General features: G+C 40.5%; 1 protein-coding gene across 5 annotated transcripts in view; it reads right to left on the bottom strand.

Moving 5' to 3' along the window:
- The window catches only part of erc1b (ELKS/RAB6-interacting/CAST family member 1b), a 339387-nt gene that overhangs the window by 26811 nt on the left and 291542 nt on the right, over positions 1–21034 (bottom strand). Inside the window, exon 18 of one of the 5 annotated variants that reach the window (XM_062995252.1) lies at positions 11597–11823. The exons of the other annotated variants lie outside the window; for them this stretch is intronic. Coding sequence (XP_062851322.1) covers positions 11767–11823 — 57 coding nt within the window. The 3' untranslated portion in view covers positions 11597–11766. Of the gene's footprint in view, positions 1–11596; positions 11824–21034 lie in introns of those variants that run through there. 5 annotated transcript variants of the gene reach the window in all.

Genomic DNA, 21034 nt, shown 5'->3' with positions numbered 1-21034 from the left:
ATACAGTCCTAAAATGTTGGAGACCCCAGACAAAAAATCATATTTGCAAGAAATAAATCCCCCAATCTTTTAGATTATGATCATGAATAAGAGACGTGTCCAGTGATTCCGACTCTCAGAACTGCAGAAAGTGAATTCACAGAGCAGGGGGGACCTAATGTACATTACTGGATATTCTGACCTGCCAAATAATCAAAGCTACTGGGGGTAAATTTGTGCCCCATATAGTATTACAAATACTTTATAATCCCAAGATTGCGCTCACATATACTGCATATAGATAAAGGAATATGGACATTCCTCCTAATTACTGAATTCAGGTGTTTTTGACTTTCAGAACATAGTACATAAATATGAGTTTATTAAGGGTCAAAGCATTGTCTAAATACTGTACAAACATAGTTGCAGGCCTAAGAAATGCAATTTAATTCCACAAAACTATTCTGGGACACCAACTCCACAGTTATACACAATTTCTTACACACAAAGCTTAATATTAGGATGTTTGTTGCGACTCTGCCTCGCCAAGTTCCTTGTAAAAAGCTACAGTGATGGAAAACATATAATAATTAATGTAGTTTAAAATAGTGTTCCAACAGAATGTATTTTGCACTTCAAAATATTTAGTTCACTGTATAATTGTTGTTCCTGCTGCTTTCAGGTCATATAGCAACTTTCTTACCATCCTTATCATTAGTCTGAAAGCATGTTGGAATTCTTGCATGGCACACCCACAGAGACATGGTGTAGTTCCATTACCCATTCACCTGTAGATTGTTAAACCGATCGTACTGATAGGGTTCTTTAGGGCATTTGCTATGGCTCTGTGACTTTAACCATTCAGGTGATGCCCTAAATTTTAGGAAACGCCTTCACCATCACTGCTACTTGTACGTTCCATGCCAACCACTTTTAGAATGAAATCTGGTGCAGCTTGCACGAGAACATTTCTTTTGACCGAGAAGAGTCACAGACCATCACGGCTGCTTTATGTCAACTTTATGTCAGAGAAGGGATTTCCCAGAGAGTCAGGCTCTGCTATTAATGAACTGTATATCTCTCCCGCATACACAACCAATTGTGCCTGTTGGCTACATGGCCAGGTCAATAGAACGGCTAAGATTAAAACTCCTAAGCTCGTCATCTCAGCGGTGGTGCCCATATCTAGAACTTTTACAGGAAATATACAAGACAAATGTACTAGATTTACCGTGACTGTGTATGTTTTGAAGTAAATGTATGCACTGGAGGTAAACTAATGGCCAAAAGTATGTGGTTACCTAAACACTAACTTGTTGGACATTCCATTATCTAAATAGCATTAATATAAGATCCTATGTGGTCAGGTGGCACAATGGTAAAGTAAGCTAGCTCACCATAGCTGAGATCTGGGATCTGGTGTTCGAACAGCAATGCTGCTATCAGCCGGTCTGGTGTCTGCACGGACTGTCTAGCATCCAAACCCAGATAAAAACAGTAGGGTTGTGGCATTAAGGTTGTAATAATAATAATAATAAAACTTCCTACCCCCAAACTACTATATTGGATGAGGAGAGAACAAGAAAACAAATAAAGAAAGCGCTGTAGGGATTGCAGGATGGAAAATCTGGATTCATCACAAGTCTACAGCCCAGCAGCATGCAAACACAAGCAGAAATATTTGTGAGCACACATTTGATTAATTCCTATTACCCCATGTATCTTCCCCAGGGCCAAATATTATTCTGTTTTTGTTGGCTCAGCATGAAAAGACCTCAGGGTGTATCCTGACGATTAAATAATTTGTATGACTGAGGTGACGAGAAAATAGTGAGCAAGGCAAAAGAATAATGAAGTCTAGATGTCTCCTGTAACAGTCTAGTCTTTGAACTAGACGTATTTATAAGATCAAGTGTGACTTCACATGTCGGCTATATTGATAGCAGGGGCTATACAAGTCTAATGGTATACATGTGCTGACAGGGGAAAACGTCTTGACAGAACTTCAAAACTCAGCTCCATCTGGTCAACTGCACCCAATAATGACGACACACAACGTTTAGGATAAACACAGGGGCAGTTGGGGTACGACTGGCATCTCCAGCAGGGTTCCATCAGCCAATGTTAACACATGGAGGATATTTAGAACCACTGGCGGAGAAAAAGACAGCTGCAAATCTGCATTTCATGCCTTTACACAATGGGTAAATATTCTCAATTCAGGCTGTAGCTAATGGAAAGAGATTTCTTTTGTCCTTCTAAACCAACATATTATTGATTTATGAATATTCTTCGGTCATTGTCTGCTTCGGGTGACAGACTATTACTCTGATTTTTCCCTGCAAAATTTCTAGCGACAACGGTAATTAACTGTACCATTATAATTTAAAGCTGTCAAGAGCATGAGGCACCAAAGCAGTCCCAAGTCAGAGCGCTTCTTACATCATGCCTTAGAGTTGGGATGAGAATCCACTACAATGAAAAATTCAGTTGATCTTCATTTGGCCTTAGAACAGTGTCCAAAATGCATTTTTTTTCATTGACACACGTGTACTTGTGGTGTAATCTCTGCAGGAAGTCCAGTGTGGCAACAGAGCTAAATTTCAATCATTTGCAGACAAATTTAAGACTTGCTTAAATGTTTTTGTGGTTTTCTGAAGTTTCTGGTACCTCAACACATCTTTTAATTCCCATGGTTTATTCATTCCTTTCATCAGTAATCACTTCACCCTCCCTAGACAAACACTAGACGGGAGGCAGGAACACACTTTGAACAGGGCAACACCACACACACACACACACACACACACACACACACACACACACACACACACACACACACACACACACACACACACACACACACACACAATCTCACTGACTCCCATCTATGAGCAAATTAGGAGTAGCTCATTTCAATACTGAATGTGCTCCTAAGATGAAAGGAAACCAGAGGACACCCACACACGGACAAGGAAAGAACATATGAAACTTCACACAGACAGTGACCAAAAGTGAGAAATGAAACCAGGTCCACAGGACCAATGTTGCTGTGCAGCACCCACTCAACCATGCGCATCACTAAGGCATGGTTCAGATCTAACCTGAGAAGGACAGACTCTGTGACTGACCATACACAGTGTATTTTTTTTTACAACATTCAACAACCTACACCTTTAATCTCATCTCATACATAAGAACACCTGACTTCTGTTCGAGTCATAAGTTCAGTTTTATTTTTATCAACTGTTTTATCCTGTTCAAGGTTGCAGAAGGTCCAAGTTCACTGAAAAAAAAACACTGGGCACACAAACATCCAGGACAGTACACCATCCATTGCAGGCTTCACCAACCTATCCATGTAGGTGCCCGGTCGGCCCATAGAATAGCTTAGATCCAGGTTCAAATGGTGGTGGACTAAAGTAATATATTGCTGTGCCACCCGCACACCTTCACTGAATTTCATTGAAACCTTTTCGTTTAGATTTTTCACATTACTAAACAAGCCTGGAATGACAGTGGTAACATACAACTCCCAAAACTTTCGAGGAAGAAACTTTGAACTAAGAAAAAACAACAACAAAAGAGCTCATCTTCTGTGGAAGGCCCAGAAGATATTTACAAAAATGACAAGAGATGAAACATGATTTTAATTAACTGCAGAATGCCTTCACATTTCCAATTTTCCACTCCTGACTGTAAATGATTAAACATGGTGTACAACAAAATATATAAAAAGAGCAATTGTTTGTGTTAGCAGTTAATGCAGAACGTGTTTGTTTATTATTATGACTTGGATGAAGATCAAACCCCTTTTTAATAATAACATGCCACAGAAATCTTCATAAATTTCATTCTCGGGGGTTTACAAAAGTTCTCTCACAGCTGTAAAAGAATTCTAGAAGTTTTAAGTTCCTGCAGATTTAATACAGAGGTAGTACTTGTATAGCTACATGGTGGTACAGCTGGTAGACTGAGTGCTGCACAGCAACTTTAGGGTACTGGGTTAATTCCTGTTCCTTTTACATTATCTTTAGGTGTAAGTGTTGCCTCCAGGTACTCCAGTTTCCTCACTAACCCAGGCCTCCTCACAACGGCAAACAACTCCTGGTTAAGGAACACCTTGTGCTGCCCTTAAACGCCCTATGACTAATATGTGTTGTTTTTTACCACTACCCTTCTTACATGGCTTAAAATAAGAAAGAATCGACTTTAGTGTGTCACATGATGACAAATGATCTCCAGAGCGCAACACCATTTGTCTTCCCTGCAAAGCTAACATGCTCATGCTTCTTCTGTTCGGTAACAAACAGCCCAACAACACACGAGCCAGGTGCACTAGTCTGTACAGTACATGAAAAGGACTGTCCAATAAACGCTTTGTCAGAACGGATGATTACTGTGCTGAAGAATGATGGCAATTTAGCCGTTAGCATTAATCTCATGAGTTGGCAGGGTGTTCTGGGGACTGGCTTATGTCATCGGTGTTTTGCTAATGTCATGTTATTCTGTCACGTTCAAAAGGCTGTGTGCCGGAGCAATGCATCAGAGGTCATAAATAATACAAAAATAATAAATAGAAACATCATGCCCAGGTGGTAGATTTATGATGTGTGGATTTTCCCTCTCAAAGCACTATTTGTCTCTTCTCTGCTGGAGGAGGGAGTGCACCATGGGCATTAAAGAGTTGTACATGAAGGTCTGTGTGTTATGTACAGGCAAAACGATGATGTAACTCTCTCTATATATATACTGTATATATACAGTATATACAGTGGCGATTTCTCTAAGACTGCAAGGGAAGCTTCCCCTAAAATGTCAAAAATTAAATGGGCAAATATGTACAGTTGTGTTAACATTTCATTGACTACAAATGCGTTAGAACACGTTCATCTCGAAGACGAGTTTGTTCAGAATCAGCTGACTCGAACTTCTCATACATTCCCTTAGCGTCAATGCATTTGCCCGCAGAAGCTGAGTGTCTATTCACTTCTATGGGACTGCATGGAAAGGTTTTTTTCATTGCTTCGAAACTCGTCGGTCATTGGACGCTGAGCTTCTGCAAGATGATTGGAGGATCAGTCGAAAGGCTGAATCCCATTTTGATTGACAGCTATTTTGAGATCTACACATCACTTAATCACTGGGAGCTTCAGTCCCATCGCGGATATAAACATATATATCAGCCATAACATTAAAACCACCTTGTTTCTACATTCACTGTCCATTTTATCAGCTCCACTTACCATATAGAAGCACTTTGTAGTTCTACAATTACTGACTGTAGTCCATCTATTTCTGTACATGCTTTTTAGCCTGCATTCATTCTGTTCTTCAATGATCAGGACTCTCCCAGGACCACTGCAGAGCAGGTATTATTTGGGTGGTGGGTCATTCTCAGCACTGCAGTGACACTAACATGGTGGTGGTATGTTAGTGTGTGTTGTGCTGGTATGAGTAGACAAGACACAGTAATGCTGATGGAGTTTTTAAACACCTCACTGTCACTGCTAAACTGAGAATAGTCCACCAACCAAAAATATATACAGCCAACAGCGCCCCATGGGCAGCGTCCTGCGACCACTGATGGTCTCTAAGATGACCAACTTAAACAGCAGCAATAGATGCAATGGTCTCTGACTTTACATCTACAAGGTGGACCAACTAGGTAGGAGTGTCTAATAGAGTGGACAGTGAGTGGACACACACTAACACAACCACCATGACTGTCACTGCAGTGCTGAGAATGATCCACCACCTAAATAATACCTGCTCTGTGGGGGTCCTGACCACTGAAAAACAGGGTGAAAGCAGGCTAAAAAGTATGCAGAGAAACAGATGGACTACAGTCAGTAATTTTCGAACTACAAAGTGCTTCTATATGATAAGTGGAGCTGATAAAATGGACAGTGAGTGTAGAAACCAGGAAGATTACCATGTATATTATACTATGCACTGTGTATATTACTATGTATACAGTATTACACATAGTATGTACACACACAGTGGTCAGAAGGTTGTTGGTTCAAGCCCCAATACAGTCAAGTTAACATATATGTTACATTTACATCTATATTTTATATTTACGTCTTACAAATATGACTAAATACATTTTAAGCAATTGATGATTAAAGGCCTTTCTCAAATTAAAGCAATGGGTGGCCCTACTTGGGTCCCTAATAGAATTTTTATAGGGCTCTGCTATTTTGTCCCTTGTTTGAACATTTTAAATATTTCTGTTAGCCACTCTAGCTTTAAAAAACAACATGTATAAAAGTGAGTAGTAAATAAGCATATTAAAGACATTAAAATGATTAGTCATTATGTAAATATGATGGTAAAAAATTCAATACAAATAGTAAAGGATTGCATATTAAACCAAGACTTCTGCTACCTCTCAAAACCCTGTCTGGCCCTTACCTACAATCCAAACTCCACATTGGAATCTCACCCCTACTTCATTATGACCTCTCTAAAAGAAGCTGTCTTCGCCAGATGCTGGACTGAAGTGCGTGCCTACGCATACCTGGCACGGTCATACCTCGAGCCTCCTCCACCTCCTCCAATGTCCATGAGAGAAAAAAGTAAACCTCTTAACAACAACCCAGCTGCCCTGTTCTCTGCCCCCTTCATCAATCACCTATCAGTTCATCTAGCGCTATTCGATACCCATGCTGAGAAGCAGCCGACTGGATCAATGCTGTCAGTCAGGCACTCCATCAGGAGGAGCCACAGGCTTCTTACACATGCTCTCCAGTAGTGCAGAGCACAGGGAGTCCCTGTGCAGCAGCAAGCCTCCATTCCACACAGGTCGTGTGGGGGTGGATCCGCGATTCGCAGGCCACCAGGCGCACAATGCACATCCCTTACTTATGGCTGCAACTTTTATTGGCTTATCCACTAACTGCCACACAGTGCTGCTTAACTAAGAGAAGGAAAGAAAGAAGAAGATAAATAACTGGGGCTGACTGCAACTTCTCAAACCTACAGGCCGCTAACAAAGCTGGTTGGTCCATCATTATTAATTGTGCTTCAAGAAAGACAATTCCTGCTCAAAGAAAAAAAAAAAAAGGTCACCACACTTGCATTCAAATGCTCCCTGTATCCTCAACCCTCAAGTAGGTATGCACCGTGCAGAATACAGATGTGGAGATTAAGAGCAGGTAAGTTTGTCTGTCTGCTGATTCTTTCAGATCATATATTTAACCGACTCTACCTTTCTGCAGTGCTTCTCTCTACAGCTCTCAATATCACCATCTTACCACCAACTTTGCTACAGAGGGCAGCACGGGGGCTCAGTGAGTAGCACTGCCGCCTCACAGCAAGAAAGTCCTGGGTTCAAGCCCCAGGTGAAGTGGTCTGGGTCCTTTCTGTGTGGAGTTTGCATGTTCTCCCCGTGTCTGCGTGGGTTTCCTCCGGGAGCTCTGGTTTCCTCCCACAGTCCAAAGACACGCAAGAGAGGTGAATTGGAGATACTAAATTGTCCATAACTGTGTTACTTAGTGAAGTACTGGGCCAGTACAAGATTCCAGAACAGCATTTTACAGGCCTCTGGAACTCTGCTGGAAAGATGGAACACCATTCTTCCAAAATTTAGCCCAAAGGGGGTTCAACTGGGTTGTGACCTGGTGACCATTAATATGTCAAAACTATTTACTATTCCCTTTGTGTTCTGTACTGTAATTCTGGAAGATAAAACTCAAAATCAATACAATGCCAGTCACCTAATTTTAATATATAAGAATTGCAGCATTCAGACCTGCACTCTTTACTTGGTGTACACCACATACTCTATTTATTACTATTCCTTTCAATCTAGTCATATCTAATTCCCCAATTCTAACTTCCTTCACTGCAGTATTGTATACTTAGAGTCATGAACTACTAGCAGCATTGAGGAACGCATTCAACCATCCACTCCTCCGCTCAGACACAGCCAATCTTCTGTGGTGGGCTAGCTCATTGACCGCTGCACCAACTGATCACCCAGCACTATTTAAAGACATTTTGATCTTTTCCTTTTTGCCAGTTTGATTGAAGTCAAAGTAGAATAATCAAAGTCCACTGGTTTATGCACAGGGTATGTTAGAATGTTACCGTGTAACTGTATTACGGAGTACATCTGTCTGGCACCAATACCTGTTGTTTTTGATCATGTCACCCCTTTATGCATAGACTACATGGCCAAAAATAGGTAGACACCCTTGCTAATTGAGGAGTTTGGGTGTTTGTCAAAACCATTTCTAACAGGTGTGTAAAATCAAAGATTTAAAATAAATGAGATGCTCTCAACTTTGTTGCATCAGTTTGAAAAAAGGCCCTCTTCTGTTCCAGCAAGAGTGTGCATGTCTCATAAACATATGATCTACTGGAGAAACCCCAGTTAAATAAACAAATTCTTGATTTAAACCCAACAACTTTTGGATTAATTGGAATGTCAATTGCGAGCCAAGCTTTCTGACTCAATGTCGTTCTCTGACTTTTTAGAGAATCAGCACCATGAAAGTAGGCTGGAATTATATAAATTAAGCATATTTTATATATTAATGACAACGGTTTTGAAAAGAGATGTCCACCATGCTTATAGCCAGGTGTCCACATACTTTAGGCCATATATTGTATAATCCAATCCACAGCACAGTGTTATACCACCTGGTTAGTCACATTCTTTAAACAGCAACAACAGCGGTGCAAATGGTTTTATATGAGATACAAGATTTATGTGATTTATGGCTTGATGGCTGTAGCTTTTTACGAACTCAGAGCCTCGTCACCTATTTATTCAGGCATTTTATATGAATGCCATTAGATTTACACATTACGGGGGGAGTTTACGACCACTGACGTCCACAGGCTGGAAGTGTCTGTCGATGATTGGCTAATATAAAGAGCAGGTCTTTAATAGCTCAGCAAGAGAGAAGGAAAGGCCAGTAGGATACTGTTGACTCTGGAGAAGTAAGGAGGGAAATTTTGCACTAACAACCAGTGTCCCCTCCATAGCGCCATTTAACCAGACCATGAAGTCTGTGCTCTGTATACTGTGCTTCATTCATTGTGAAAACGTTTGCCGGAGTTTGGGTCATAACAATTAGTAAAAGCAGAGCAAAGACAGCCAAAATGAAATAAAGTCTTCGAGGAAGAAAGGAAGGCTGCTTGGGATTGCATTTTGACCCACAAGGAGGTGAACTGACAAAGAAGGCTATGATTTTTTGATGATTTTGTGAGGTTGACGTTAAAAAGTTCTCAGTCAGGTCTAACCAAGAGAGCTGATTAAAAAAAAAAAAGGGGGTTAAACAGACCAGAATGTTAATAATAACAACAATAACAATATGTTGATCACACAGAGAAAGCAGAAGCACTCCTGGCAATATGAAGCCAGCTTGTCTGTAGACAATGCCACGAAATTGTTCTGCAGCTTTCAAGGCACACCATTTTCACTGGTTCTTTAATTAAATTTAAACATTCAGACATACAGTGTATCACAAAAGTGAGTACACCCCTCACATTTCTGCAAATATTTTATTATATCTTTTCATGGGACAACACTATAGAAATAAAACTTGGATATAACTTAGAGTAGTCAGTGTACAGCTTGTATAGCAGTGTAGATTTACTGTCTTCTGAAAATAACTCAACACACAGCCATTAATGTCTAAATAGCTGGCAACATAAGTGAGTACACCCCACAGTGAACATGTCCAAATTGTGCCCAAAGTGTCAATATTTTGTGTGACCACCATTATTATCCAGCACTGCCTTAACCCTCCTGGGCATGGAATTCACCAGAGCTGCACAGGTCGCTACTGGAATCCTCTTCACTCCTCCATGATGACATCACGGAGCTGGTGGATGTTAGACACCTTGAACTCCTCCACCTTCCACTTGAGGATGCGCCACAGGTGCTCAATTGGGTTTAGTCCATCACCTTTACCTTCAGCTTCCTCAGCAAGGCAGTTGTCATCTTGGAGGTTGTGTTTGGGGTCGTTATCCTGTTGGAAAACTGCCATGAGGCCCAGTTTTCGAAGGGAGGGGATCATGCTCTGTTTCAGAATGTCACAGTACATGTTGGAATTCATGTTTCCCTCAATGAACTGCAGCTCCCCAGTGCCAGCAACACTCATGCAGCCCAAGACCATGATGCTACCACCACCATGCTTGACTGTAGGCAAGATACAGTTGTCTTGGTACTTCTCACCAGGGCGCCGCCACACATGCTGGACACCATCTGAGCCAAACAAGTTTATCTTGGTCTCATCAGACCACAGGGCATTCCAGTAATCCATGTTCTTGGACTGCTTGTCTTCAGCAAACTGTTTGCGGGCTTTCTTGTGCGTCAGCTTCCTTCTGGGATGACGACCATGCAGACCGAGTTGATGCAGTGTGTGGCGTATGGTCTGAGCACTGACAGGCTGACCTCCCACGTCTTCAACCTCTGCAGCAATGCTGGCAGCACTCATGTGTCTATTTTTTAAAGCCAACCTCTGGATATGACGCCGAACACGTGGACTTAACTTCTTTGGTCGACCCTGGCGAAGCCTGTTCCGAGTGGAACCTGTCCTGGAAAACCGCTGTATGACCTTGGCCACCATGCTGTAGCTCAGTTTCAGGGTGTTAGCAATCTTCTTATAGCCCAGGCCATCTTTGTGGAGAGCAACAATTCTATTTCTCACATCCTCAGAGAGTTCTTTGCCATGAGGTGCCATGTTGAATATCCCGTGGCCAGTATGAGAGAATTGTACCCAAAACACCAAATTTAACAGCCCTGCTCCCCATTTACACCTGGGACCTTGACACATGACACCAGGGAGGGACAACGACACATTTGGGCACAATTTGGACATGTTCACTGTGGGGTGTACTCACTTATGTTGCCAGCTATTTAGACATTAATGGCTGTGTGTTGAGTTATTTTCAGAAGACAGTAAATCTACACTGCTATACAAGCTGTACACTGACTACTCTAACTTATATCCAAGTTTTATTTCTATAGTGTTGTCCCATGAAAAGATATAATGAAATATTTGCAGAAATGTGAGGGGTGTACTCACTTTTGTGATACACTGTATATTTAAACATTTTCTTTTTCAGCATAGGCCTGGCAAGAGACAACAATTGTATTTACTTTTTAATGGGTGCAGTAAATCCAGCCCTATTTATCTGGGCACAAAGATGCCACCCGCTATAGAAAATACCTGCATGTATACACATAAGAATATTGATATGCTAAATCTCATGAAAAGCAGAGAAGAGGTACTAAATAACAAACGAGCGACCTACTAAATAGTATGTGACAGGATGCGACATTGGTTAAGGTACTGGACCAGTGATCACAAGGTTGCAGGTTTAACCCCCCACATCTGCCAGACTGCCACTGTTGGGCTCCTGAGCAGGGCCCCTAAACCTCTACTGCTTACATTGTATATGGTCACAGTTGTAATTCGCTTTGGATAAAAGTGTCTGCTAAATGCAGCAAATGTAAATGTATGCTCTGTGTTTTCTGTTTTGCTAATCTTCTCTCTCATACTCTCAAGGGTGGTAGCAAATAATAACATACGCTTACAACCAGTCGTTTATTAGCACAGAGCCTAAAATTGCATAGTGTGCACTAGGTAAGCAGGCTTAAGTTCTGAACACTCGATGATGTGTCTGCCCACCGTGCTGCAGTGGGACTTTAATGCGTCATGTTCACACGGAACTCCGGTGAGCACTTCCGAGAGAGAGGCCTTTGCTTCTGAAATATAGCGCAACAGTGGGGGAAACTGAAAAAGGAAGATGGAACCAGCTCTTTCATCCTGAGGTCATCCTGGGGCCTTCCCCAGTGTAGCACTCAACACCATGAGACCCCTGTAAAGAGGCAGGGAAAAGAAACTTAAGAGAAGCCAGGGATGATGAATAGATGTATGTAACAGACTTAAAGGAGTGCAGAGGGTATAAAACATGACCTCTGTTCACGATGGACTGCCCCATGAGACTAGACTGTAGAGTGGCTTCATGGCAGAGCCAGAATTCCAACTCGCAACCTTTCGTTTGATAACCCAAAGCTTTACCAACTAGGCTACCACTGCACTTTATAAAGTCCTTGTTTTAGAAACCCAAAAGTCACTTAATATAAAAAAAATCAGACACCCAAGAAACTTATCCATTAAAAATAATGTTTTTGGCTTTAGTGGACCATTAAACCTTGATTATACAGACAGTGTCTTTCACACCAAATGGTGAAGTACCCATTAACACTCTTTAAAGACTGAAATCTCCTGTTTTGCATGGCTACATCTGTTTTGTTTTTTTCCAAATGAGCCAAGCCAAACCAGATTATACACTGTATTACACTGTTAAATGTGTGCATGGACTACCAGTATCTCATCAGTAGTAAACAGGTGGGAAAGAAAAAAAAAACCTCAAGGAGCTAAATTATTGGATTAATTGGTGGGGATTTCCCACTGCTTTTGGTCATTGTATAGTACTTAATAATGTTATGAGCGATTTCCATTCCTTGCCTGGAGCAGGAGAGCTGGTGGGCAAGATGCCTGGAGAAACGGCTCCAACATCCGTTTATTAACACATCCCACTGCGATGCCCTGTGCCAAAGGGTCAGAAAGTCCTGGGTGCACAAACCTCACCGCTATGAGCCCTAAACTCCAGCGGTTCATCAGCCTACTCTGCTCCAAGTGAGGGAAAGCAATTTCTACCACGTCCTGCTGTGCGCACTCAGTTAACTGAGTTTGAACAGGAAGAGCAGCTTATTTGTTTTAATTGGATTACTTAAAAAAAAAACTACAGTCTTTATGCTGGTCTTTTTCTTTTACCCATAATGCAGATCTAAAATTGCAGTTGTGTATTTTTGTGTTACAGTGGCCAGCTATGATTGCATGGATACTGCGGTAATGCTAAGCTAACAAGGAGAGAAACCAAACAGTTTTCCCCCCACAAATCCACAAAGACCTGCACTGGTTCTGCAAGCATCTATAGTCTATTTTCTTGCTTTACATACCATTGCAGACAAAGCAAGCGTGGCCTTGAATCTTTGACTTTCAAGAGGAAAACCAGAACCATAGATGTCATTAAAATGTATATTCCTTAGATGATACACCATGGGAGATGGAGCCAAATGCTTTGCCGGGACCTTAAAAATCAGGACACTGCAGCAAATGTAGACTGAAGCAAGTATACCGCTGCAGAACGATATCCTTATGCCAAGACTGAAAGAGGGCAAAGTGCAAGAAAGATAAGTGCACTATGTGTATACAGCAGAGAGATACTACTGAAAGAAACTACAGTGTTACCTTGTAATGCGACGTCCCCTAAACTTGTCTCCTTTGTTGAGAAATTTTTACCCTTAAACTTGACGTGTGTACAACTGCCGCTTTGTTCAGAACGACACAGGAACACTAAACCTCTCTTAATTATTACTGCTCATAAGTTCTCTCCACTAATGAAGTCACGTTAAGCTTTGTGCAACGCAACACTCCATAGGAATAACGGCACAGTCAGCGCAAAAGCTATTTTGCTGCTTCTCATGTGAATGCGCCCTTACTGAAGGGAATACCGTATTCCAAGATCAAGCATCTCCACGATTAAGAAGCGTAAGAAAACCATAAAGAAGTAAAGGCAAAGAGCAGGTTTTATTGTATTTAACTGTTTTCAATTGCATTTCAGTATTTTTATATTATATTTGTGTTATTTTCAGTGTATAAGTGTCAAAAAAACCCATTATTTAACATTAGCCTAAAATATATGCAGTTCCACGGGACCACTGAACGCATTAACAGGTTTCCCATACATCCTTATGGGGAAAATACCTTGAATAACTCGACGCCACTCCAGAACCAACTGATGTCAAGTTTCAATGTACCACTGCAGCTGAGAGAGATTGAGGAAGATGCACATCAAAGCTTTAAAGCATAAAATTTAGGAGAAAAAAAAAGCAAGCAGGCCATCAGAAGTAAGCAAAGCACAGCTCGCTTCACTTTGCCATGTGATCAGGGAGATAAAAATCAGCCTGGGAGGTGTTTCATGGATCACAGTGCTATTTATAGATGCAGGATGAGTCCAGTTGGAGACCTGAACAGCATGGGAGCAGAGTGTTCAGGAAGATAAGAATGAACCCCCTAAATTGAAATGAAAAGTGTACATGCTCCCACCCACACACATCTTTCAACACACAATCTCCGACCTACTTGGCAGATGACACTAGTTTTTCCCCAGAGAAAAAGCATTGCGCTTCTCTCTCTACATTGCAAACTCCCTTGACGGTGCTGTAGAAGGGGTTTGGAAAAAAACAGAAGTGACAGGGCAAGCCATCGGCAGTCGGGCTGATGTTAACCAGGAGCCCTTTCCCTGGATTGCAAAGTGATTTCTGGATCTTAGTTCTGACAGAAGAGGGATTTTGTGTTTCAACATTACGCTCTATGACTCCCACAGCTGAAATCATCCCAAACTACAAGCCCATCACTTGAGTCTGTCAAGATTCTGACATTTTAGCTGAGGACTTACACAGAGGTGCATAGTAACTGAGAATAAATACTTTATTACTGTATTCAAGTACATTTTGGGGACATTTGTACCATCCCAGGTTAAAAATATGTCAGCTTCATGGGTGGCCCTAAGGGTGGTTGGGTGCATGCTATTTTTATTTAAGCTGTGGTATTCTCTTTAAACCAATTACAGAAAAATCATTTCTTTATTTCTATCAGTCATTATAAAACAGGCAGACAGCATAATGCAGCTTGGCTGACCCATTCTGATCTTGAGTCAGCTTCATCTTGGTGCTTTTAATTTTATTTATTTTATTAGGATTTTAATGTTTTACATGCTTTAGTTCCAGTCATGGACAATTTTGTATCTCCAATTTACCTCACCTGCATGTCTTTGGACTGTGAAAGTAAACCAGAGCTCCCTGAGGAAACCCACACAGACACAGGGAGAACATGCAAACTCCACACAGAAAGGACTAGGGTTGCTCCACCTGGGAATCAAACCCAGGACTTTCTTGCTGTGAGGTGACAGTGCTACCCACCGAGCCACCCTGGTGCTTTTTCTTTTACATTTCTAAGTAAATCTACATTCAATGTGTGTTGCATACCTTATAAACTTCTTTTTTAAGAGCTACTATCGGCAGCTAATCTCTGTTATCTTAGCCTATAACTAAAAACGTCTAAAAAAGTCTTCTCAACTTTGAGTATTTTACATGTTCTAAACCTATTGCTAAGAAACTTTTATCATGCACTGTTTGCATCCTTTTCAGATTAAAAAAAAAAGAAAAGAAAAAAAAAAGAAAATCGGTACCTTCCACGGCCCGGAATTTTAATTAAAGTTAAGATCTCTCTTATGCAGTGAATTAACTTCTAATAATTTGTAATTTCTTTACATTTCTTTACACAATGTACTGCAAAGCAAACTATACTCTACAATGATTAGACTTTTGTAAGGATGAATTTTATAAAATTATTGTGTGCGCCTACATGTAGACTTCAATTAATTAACTATTAAAACAATCCTAGAAACAGGTTTAACTCCAACTATCATTCATTGGTTAACACTGGTTACTGTACCTGTATTTGTAGCATTATCTAAGGCAGCTGTGCACTGTTCCTATCCTTTTGGTGTTAATCTTAGAGTGAAATTTTTAATTAGACATCTTAAATGACATGAAATTTATCCAAACAGGGTGGAAAGGAAGATGGCAATTTTACAAGGGCTTTGAATATCCCTACATCCCCCTTAAATGAAGCTCAGAATATAGTTCTGACCTGCTTAAAATGGCTAAAGATATACCCACCTGTCATGTTTTACTGCTCCCACAAGTCTAAAAAAATGGTCTAGAAAATTTCCTCATACCTTAATTTACCTTAAGCAGACAACTACTTCAGATCTATACATTCAGTAAATTCTTTATTAGTTATAACATTAGTAAATAGTTGTAACTTTTACTGGAGTTATTTCTCAGAAACATTATGTTTACTCAAGTACAAGTATTATTTACTCAAAACAATGCTGACACATTCATTATACTTAGTAAAATGGACAAGGGTGAACAAGTAGCTGGAAAATGATGTGTCTGAGATTTTCAAAAATATATTAAAAATAAAATGTTGCCTGTTTAAAAAAAAAAAAAACTCTTTTGATATTCAGACCCTATGCTTTATTAGTGGCACTCCTAGTTGTGGTCAGGTGCATCTTGTTTTTCCATTAATTATTCCTGAAATATATCTAGAACTCTTTTGGACTACCCGTGTTGAAATTTGAATTGGATATATAAGGGTTCACAATTTATATTGCATTGTCATTGTGGCAATGCATAGACCAAGGAATAAATGATAAAATATTATCTAATTCTTTGAGTGTCCCCAAAACCACAGTGACCTCAACCATTTTAAAATAATTAAAGCTTAAGCACAACCTTAAACGGTTGGTCATCTGATTAAACTGAGCACTAGATCAAGAAGGGCTTTGGCTAGGAAGGTCAAAAACAACCCAAAGCATCAAAGTCCTGTGCAAAAAGCTTCAAAGAACCTGTTGCACAGACATCTCTGCAGCAAATTAGCCCTTCATAAAAAAAAGCCATATAATAGCCTGCTTGGAATTTGCTGAATAGCTTGTAAAGGACTCTGACAATAGTTTAAAGGATTCTTTAGTCTGATTAAACCAAATTTGTTTGGGCAAAACAGCAAGCAGTCAAAAACAGGCACTACAGGCTAATACCATTCATATGGGGTAACAGAAAGGTGGCAGCGTGATGCTATAGGAGTGCTTCTCAGCAATACTTACCAGTTTCTCAGTCAGGGAAACAACACTGAATTGGTTTCGGGACCAGTCCCAAAAAGCCCAGACTTAAACCCCATCGAACATCTGTGGACAGACCTGAAAATAGGAGTTCACAGACGCTCGCCATCCAATCTGATGAAGCTCGAGCGAATCTGCTATAAAGAATGGAAAAATTGTAGAAAAGGCTTTCAGCTGTAACTGCTGCCAAAGGTGCTCTTACAAAATAATGAATAAAGAGGTGGAATATGTCTGTGAATAAAACTAGATTACAATATTTGTTTTTTTTTATATATATATTTGCATAGAGAGCACCTTGGTGAATATCCAGCAACAGTGGTCCAAGGAGGGGCCATTGTCAATAGAATGTTGAATGACCAAGACTCAATGTCAGAGAATATGAAGGTTATGGTGTCACTTGTAATACTGATGATAAGGTGAATGAGTAACAGCACACACTGCATTCAATCCTTCTGTGTATGGGACTGCGTAGTGGCAAGCCAGTCAAAGTGTCCATGCTAAATCCTATCCACCACTGAAAGGACCTACAACTAGCACCCAGGCATTAGGACTGCATGGATTCAAAGTAGGTTGACTGGTTTGATGAATTCTATTCTCTCCAAGATCATGTGTACACACTGTATAGCCAAAAGTATTTGGAAACCAGCCGCTCAGGTGGCGCAGCGGTAAAGTACACTAGCTCACCAGAGTTGGGGTTTCGAATACATCGTTACGAATACGAATCTCAGCTCTGCCGCTCCGACTAGGCTGGGCAGCTGTATGAACAACGATTGGCTGTTGTTCAGGGTTAGAGGGTAAGAAAGTCGAATCATAGGTCCTCATAACTGGTGCGACTGCGGCCCCTGCTGGCTGACTCATGGCGCCAGCACAGGGCTGAGCAATAACGCTGATGAGGGTGTGACCCTCCATGCACAGTGCCAGTCAAGTGTATGAACTCGACTCGTGCAGGTGAAAAACTGTAATCTTTTCAGCTATAATAACAGCCACTCTTCTGAGAAGGATTCTGACAAGATTTTGATATATGTCTGTGGGAATTTGTACCCATTCAGTCAGAAGAGCATTTGTATGGCTGGGCACTAATGTTGGTCAACAAAGCCTCAATTGAGGCCATTCCAAAGCTATTCAGCAGGGTTAAGGTCAAAGCTCTTCTTTAAACCAAGCTTTACTTCATGTCTTTATAGACCTTGCTTTGTGCACAAGGGGCACAGTGATGCTGCAGCAGGAATAAGCCTTCCATAAACTGTTGCTGAAAAGTTGCAATATATCCTTTATATAACACTTTTTTATTACACCTGTTAGCAATTGTTGTGGCTAAAACACATGACGATAAATGTGAATAATAAAGCAGCACAAGTAGACACTTCACAAAGATCAAATCTTTTAATTAAGTATGGATCCAATGACCAGGACTCATTGATGCCAGAGAATATAAGGTTATAGTGTCTGGTCTGGCATGGACCAAATTAAATTGCAGATAATTTTAATACTGGGATAAGGTGAATGAGAAACAACACAGTGTAGACACTTAATTTCACAAAGATCAAATCATTCAATTAAGTATGGATCATTATCAATCAATCAGTCAGAGAGGATAAAAGGTCAAATTCCACTGGTCTGGTCCACTGCAACTTCTCAGTAAAATGCAGGTCAACTATGTCATTGTGCTGCTTTGCTTGGTTGTTCTTTGTTTTCCTCAACAATATCACTAAAAGTGACAGCAATCCATCACTTCCCTTCAGAGTACATTTCTCAGACCTAATCACTAATGAATCATTGTCTGAGTTGAACTGTAATGAATCATTAAATAAATCTAATGTAGTCATTAAACAAAAGTGTCAGTTTCCTCCAGATGACGCCCACATTCTGCGTCATAAAAGAAAAAAAAAGGAATCAGTGGGCCACAAATCTGTGTGCCCCCTGAGAGCCCAAACTCAGCAAAGACCTCACCACTGTCTACCCTCCTGTCTGCACCAGGCACATGAAGCCAGAGGCCAGTTTTTAGATTGAATTCACATGCAAGCAGGAATGTTTTAACAATGACCCCCTGCAATTTCCCAACCAGCACATGTTTGCAATTTTAATCGAATTACATACAATTTGGATTGGAGTCAGCTGGAAATGACAAAGAGGAAGTGGAAAAAAGAAGCAAATTGGAACAAACAATGCAACTACGTACATAAAAAAAAGAATCAGAGAGCAAACATGCATTCTGTGCCCATATTAATGACTATAACAGAGCTGTTGAAATGTTCCCCTCCTAACCGCCGAGCCTTTTTCTTGGTCAAAAAATCATACGCTAAATCAGCTTTCCTAGCAGAGAGGGAAATGTTTTAATAATATGGAGGGAAAGTACACTTAAAAGATGAGTTCAGCAGAGGTAAAATACTGACCAGGCCAGAGGGACTAGTACCCATTAACCCAGGCAGTTTCAAAGGATGGTTAAATTCTCTTTGTTTTCCATAGGATTGAACTGTCCCAGCGAATAATAACGTTGTGGGTCACCAGAGTGAGTTGAGATGCTGACAGAGTATTTATTACTTTCTTCTTTTATGTAGCTGTTTTTGTAGCTATGTAGGGTTTTTACACTGTCCTGATTGAGTCACTTTTAATATTGGTTATTAGGGAAGTGTTGACTTTATGTGGAGGTGAAGTGGGGGACAAAATCCAGAATAAAGTCCAGAAGTTTAGAACAGCCCTTTTAATTGTTTTAAAACAGAAATAAAAAAACATGAAAAATGATTATCGCACTTCTCAGTGACACTTGGAGTACACCTTCAGCTTTAAAATCATGACCGAATTGGACAACTTGTCAGTGCTTATTTAGGTTCTGAAAAAGGTTTCTTCCATCACACCTTTGATAGCACAGTTCTATTCCAATTTTATTCCAACCACTGCTAGAAGAGGTGTGTGATTAAAAAAAAAAAGCTCTTTAGAGCCAAACATGATCTCATAATAATACTGTAATCCAGAAAGATGTGAGAAAATTGATTCTGAAAGCCTATGTGGTTGAAGTAATATTATGGTGGGAACAAACATTGTTTCAATATGATGAGCTAATATAATGAGCTAATCTTATGAAGGCAGAGCTCCAAATGATGGCAGTCATGAAACAAAAGCTCACCTTAGTGAAAAAAAAAAACATTCTTAAACACATACAAATATTAGACAAATATTGATCCTATTTCTAGGACATTCTTACATTTTTTGTTTTCTAATCAAGTTGAATTAGGAAAACTGAGACAACGGCTACGTCCCAAATCGCATACTTATACAGTATGTACTGAATTGGAGACAGTGTGCACAGCTCGATCGGTAAAGCAGTAAGCTCTTTCAGTAAGCAAGTGTGCAGTATGCACTGTAACGGTCCCTTTAAGGGGTATGAGCATGTGCATTATTGTGAGAGAGTATTCAGACAGCGATAGATACCACGCATGGTGATTAGCTCGGGTTGTAGCCTGACTGTTCTATTCTACTGCTGCTATCCTGGATTGTGATGAATGGTGATAAATACTCGTATTACCCTGCACTGGTCGTCTCCTGTTGGTGTGTGTTCTTTGGAGGACAGGGCAAGTAGCTAAGCGCCATTAGTCTCTCTCCAATGGGCCTCCCCACGCTAACCAGTCATTACAGCACGCAACCTCAGACGTACTACATCCGCCATCTTACCAACGTCACATGATGCATGAAGTCACTTCGCCACAGTTATAACAATTTTTGTTAGACAAAATTAATGTTGTCGTTCTCCACAAAGCTACTCAGTGTTATTCAGGGTTGTACTTAGTCATAACATTTTTAATGTTTGTCTTCACTTTCCGCCATCTTTCTTCTTCGCTACAAATGCCTTTGCAGCTCCAGTTGAATTATGGGATAGATTATCGGACCGCAAGTGTGCATTGTTTGCATACTCAAAAATGGCTGCCGACGCAGTAGGTCATCCGTGGACTTTTCGCATACTAATGAATACTACGTATTCGGACACACTAACCGCTCTTGTGTAGCTTTCGCGTACTGTTCAATATTGAAGTATGTGATTTCGGACGTAGCCAAAGACATTATCACTTACATAATATGTTGTACTAATAAATTATGTTTCTAATCTCCAGAATCCAGGTGTGTAATTCATCTGGATTTGAAATTCTTTGTGAATGTTGGTAGAAAAGCTCTTTCAAAATTAGGCATTGTGGCATAACCCCAACCCCAACCCCAACCCCAACCCCGACCCCAAAAAAAAAAAAAAAAAAAACACTGATGTTTTTGGCATTAGGTTAGATCA

Source organism: Trichomycterus rosablanca, chromosome 1, assembly GCF_030014385.1.
Source record: "Trichomycterus rosablanca isolate fTriRos1 chromosome 1, fTriRos1.hap1, whole genome shotgun sequence".
NCBI lineage: Eukaryota > Metazoa > Chordata > Actinopteri > Siluriformes > Trichomycteridae > Trichomycterus > Trichomycterus rosablanca.
Note: the sequence above shows the minus strand (reverse complement) of the source record. Positions and strands in the feature narration are given on the sequence as shown.